Genomic DNA, 3,220 nt, shown 5'->3' with positions numbered 1-3,220 from the left:
TGTGTGTGTGTGTGTGTGTGTGTGTGTGTGTGTGTGTGTGTGTGATCAGCAACATCCTTGGCAACAGCATGGGGAACTGTCAAAACAAAACTGCTTAATGACATGTTGATATACTCGTATCAACATTCCTTTATTTCATTTTATTTTTTAAAATAAAAGTATTCCTTCACCGAGACAAATCGACTTGCTCTAAAGCCGGCACCTTTTCCATTTCAGGATAATTATAACACTGACATGTTTTGGCAAGGAAAGGTTGTTTTTTTTAAAACAACTAGTTTCAAGCTGACAAACATTGCCCATTAAAAAAATCATTACAATGTCATGAAAACTGGTCCATATATAAAATTAGATTTAAAAATAAAAGCAAATGAATGCCTTTTCAGTAAAAAAAATTGTGAACATCTGCAAAGTTGTTTACCTCTGACAATAAGTCAGTGATGTGCTGGTATTTATGTTCAGAAATTATAAGCACAGTATAAGAGCTTTGTTGACACCATATTTTGGAGTTTCATATTATCATATCTGGAAAATTACTGGATTAAACTCTTTCAATGTGCATCATTTGATATTACAGGATAACCTCTTTTATGTATTTTATTTCTGCAATAGTAGCCTACTAATAACAATGTAGACTACTTCATCATAACTTTATCATAAGTGATGAAGTAAATATTTTATTCCCCATCCAGACCTATAAGTAAATAGYGCTGCATCTATATGAATTAAAAGATTTTTCACCCTAACTTGAAAATTGYAAAAATATTACTGCAGTAAATTATGCTGAGTGAAGTTTTTCGCCTCTAACTTTGAAGCCATGTGGGAACCGGTCGTTGCTAGCCTAGTCACGTGTCACTCAACGTCACCGTGCGTAATGACGTACTTCCTGTTCTCGACGAWGTTCCCCCTTTGCTCACCACCTCGCTGTGACGGCGATGTTTTGGTGAGTGGGGGGAAAAAAATACTGCGTCGAAAACGGACGTAAACACGTTTAAAAACATGTCGTTTCGGTCGAGCGGGACCTAAAGGCTACATTGCCGGGGAAAGGACGGACGTCGCCGCGGCGGAGGTCTCCTCCGAGCAGCTCGTTTATGTATTCCTCCGCATGTCCGCGGCTTTCTTCGTAGATGGTCTCCGGCGAGCGTCGTCTGATTGCAGAGCTCTCGACGAGTAACATGAAGGAGATGATTGGAGGTTGCTGCGTGTGCTCGGACGAACGAGGCTGGGCGGAAAACCCGCTGGTCTACTGCGACGGACACGGCTGCAACGTCGCCGTGCATCAAGGTAAGCTGGGACGTTAGCTAAGCTAGCACCTAGCATTTAGCCTGGATGCTAGTTAGCGTCGCTGGAAGGTTATGGAGCCTCTTCCTCCTCCTGCTGATCCTGTTTTTCACCGAGCTGAGGCCAGGCTCAGCTCATGCTGCTGGTCTCCAGTGCTTTGAGCCTGCATGTAGATGATAGTTGGCAGCGAATGAATGAACACGTTTCTGGCTCCGAGCTGCGCTATTGTTTTGTTGTCAGAAGCTGCCATTTAGAATAAGAATAAGAATAGAGGGACACTGCTYTTGTCAAAATGTGTTCACTTCACGGGAAAGACTCAGTGAGGCCATGACCTTGCTTTGTGATACAGAGGTGTGCTTTCAAAACAGTAATCCAAACTTCATCTAAAAAACAAATAAAAGAATAAAAAAATGTCTGTGTTTGGATTATATGTTTTACAGCAGCTGTGCTCAACAAAGATGACTCACAAAAGTTCTCTGTTTACATTTGTAAGCACCAGCCATGTGTTCATTTGGTAAACACAGACTGAAAAGTATTTTAGCTGTCAGCATGTCTGCTCTGATGGTCAATGTCAGTTTGTTTGTTTGCTGCTGTTTTAGCCTCCTAATACAGGCGTCTTGTTTTAGTTTGACTAGATACAATGTGTGCTCTGTCACATAAAAACAGCTCTTTAATTTAGTCACATTTTTAAATGTTTGTTTTTCTGTGTTGAGTATAACCTCGGTCCTGAAAAAGATGAGATGGCATGCAAAATGTAAATAAAAATCAAATGCAATGATTTGCAACGACTGTGTTTTACGAAGATCTGTGGAAGTGTTCCCGAATTCATGCAGGGGTGTCCAGAACTGAGTCAGACTAGTTTTTATTGTTGAGCCTGAAGATCATCTCTGTCTCCTGAGCTCAAATTTCTCCAAATTAATTAATAGTTTTGATGATGTTATAAACTGTAATCGATGGGGTTTTGAAGTCTTTCCTTGTTTTCATTGTGTAACATTATTCTGAGTCCCCCCCCCCCACTGTCCTTCTTTAATTCTCAGAGATTCAGTCTCTCTAAAAGGTTTCTTTTTAAACTCAATCCTCTTACTAACCTGTTGCCAGTTAGTCTAATTAACTGCAAAATTCTCCATCAGTTGTTTCTTATTTGTACCACTTACAACCTTTTGTTACCCGTTAATGTTTTTGAGAAGTATTCATACCATCTAATTTAAGTTACCCTAATTTTCAAGGAAATTGTACAATTTATTAGTTTACTATGTTCTGTTGGGAATAGATGCTATTTTCAAATCATTACATTCTGTTTTTATTTACATTTTACACAATGATCCAACCTTTTCACAATCTGGTTTATGAAAAACAAATGATTATTTTTATAATCGATTAATCACCGATTATTTTTTCGATTAATCGACTAATCGGATCATACGTTATTTGAATATAAAACATAGAGCTTATCGCGCCAGAATGCAGCTGCTATTATATAACCATGGTTAGATTTTAGCTATATGTTAACTAAAAATAATTGCTGTGGAAGGCAAGTTCTGCTCTGCAGATATTACACAGGTTCTNTTACTTTGACCTAAAGAATAGAGAAGGTTCCAGAGGGACTGACAAATTGCACGTTTTGTAAAAGTACAATATGCTGTGCTGAGCACTGAAGAAGCTAAAACTGAGCTAAAGCTACAAGGAACAAACACTTGCTAAAGGCCAAATGTAGCAATATGGTAGCAAAATACTAGCTAGTAGCTACAATCTAAAAGTAATAGCAAAAATGGAGCTTAAAAAGCAGAACGTTAGCTAAAAGCCATACGTTGCAAAAGGCTAGTTAAAAGCTAAAGTAGCGAAAGGGTAGCTAAAAGTAGCAAAAACAGTGCAAGTATGCTAAAGCATATTTTAAATTAACCATGTTTTTGAAAAAAAAAAAAGAATATATTTATATAAATAT

The 3,220-nt window shown here is 38.1% G+C and overlaps 1 protein-coding gene across 1 annotated transcript in view; it reads left to right on the top strand.

Moving 5' to 3' along the window:
• Nucleotides 1–893: 893 nt before the first annotated feature.
• mllt10 (MLLT10 histone lysine methyltransferase DOT1L cofactor) overlaps nt 894–3,220 on the top strand; it is a gene marked incomplete at its 3' end in the record, with an annotated part of 50,116 nt that continues 47,789 nt past the window's right edge. The window contains 1 exon segment of the mRNA XM_014018745.1: nt 894–1,281. Within this exon segment, the coding sequence (XP_013874199.1) occupies nt 1,125–1,281 (157 nt within the window).

The sequence above is a fragment of the Austrofundulus limnaeus genome, unplaced genomic scaffold (genome assembly GCF_001266775.1).
Source record: "Austrofundulus limnaeus strain Quisiro unplaced genomic scaffold, Austrofundulus_limnaeus-1.0 Scaffold201, whole genome shotgun sequence".
Classification (NCBI taxonomy): domain Eukaryota; kingdom Metazoa; phylum Chordata; class Actinopteri; order Cyprinodontiformes; family Rivulidae; genus Austrofundulus; species Austrofundulus limnaeus.
The sequence above is the reverse complement of the archived record's forward strand: the minus strand, read 5'-3'. Positions and strand labels throughout refer to the sequence as shown.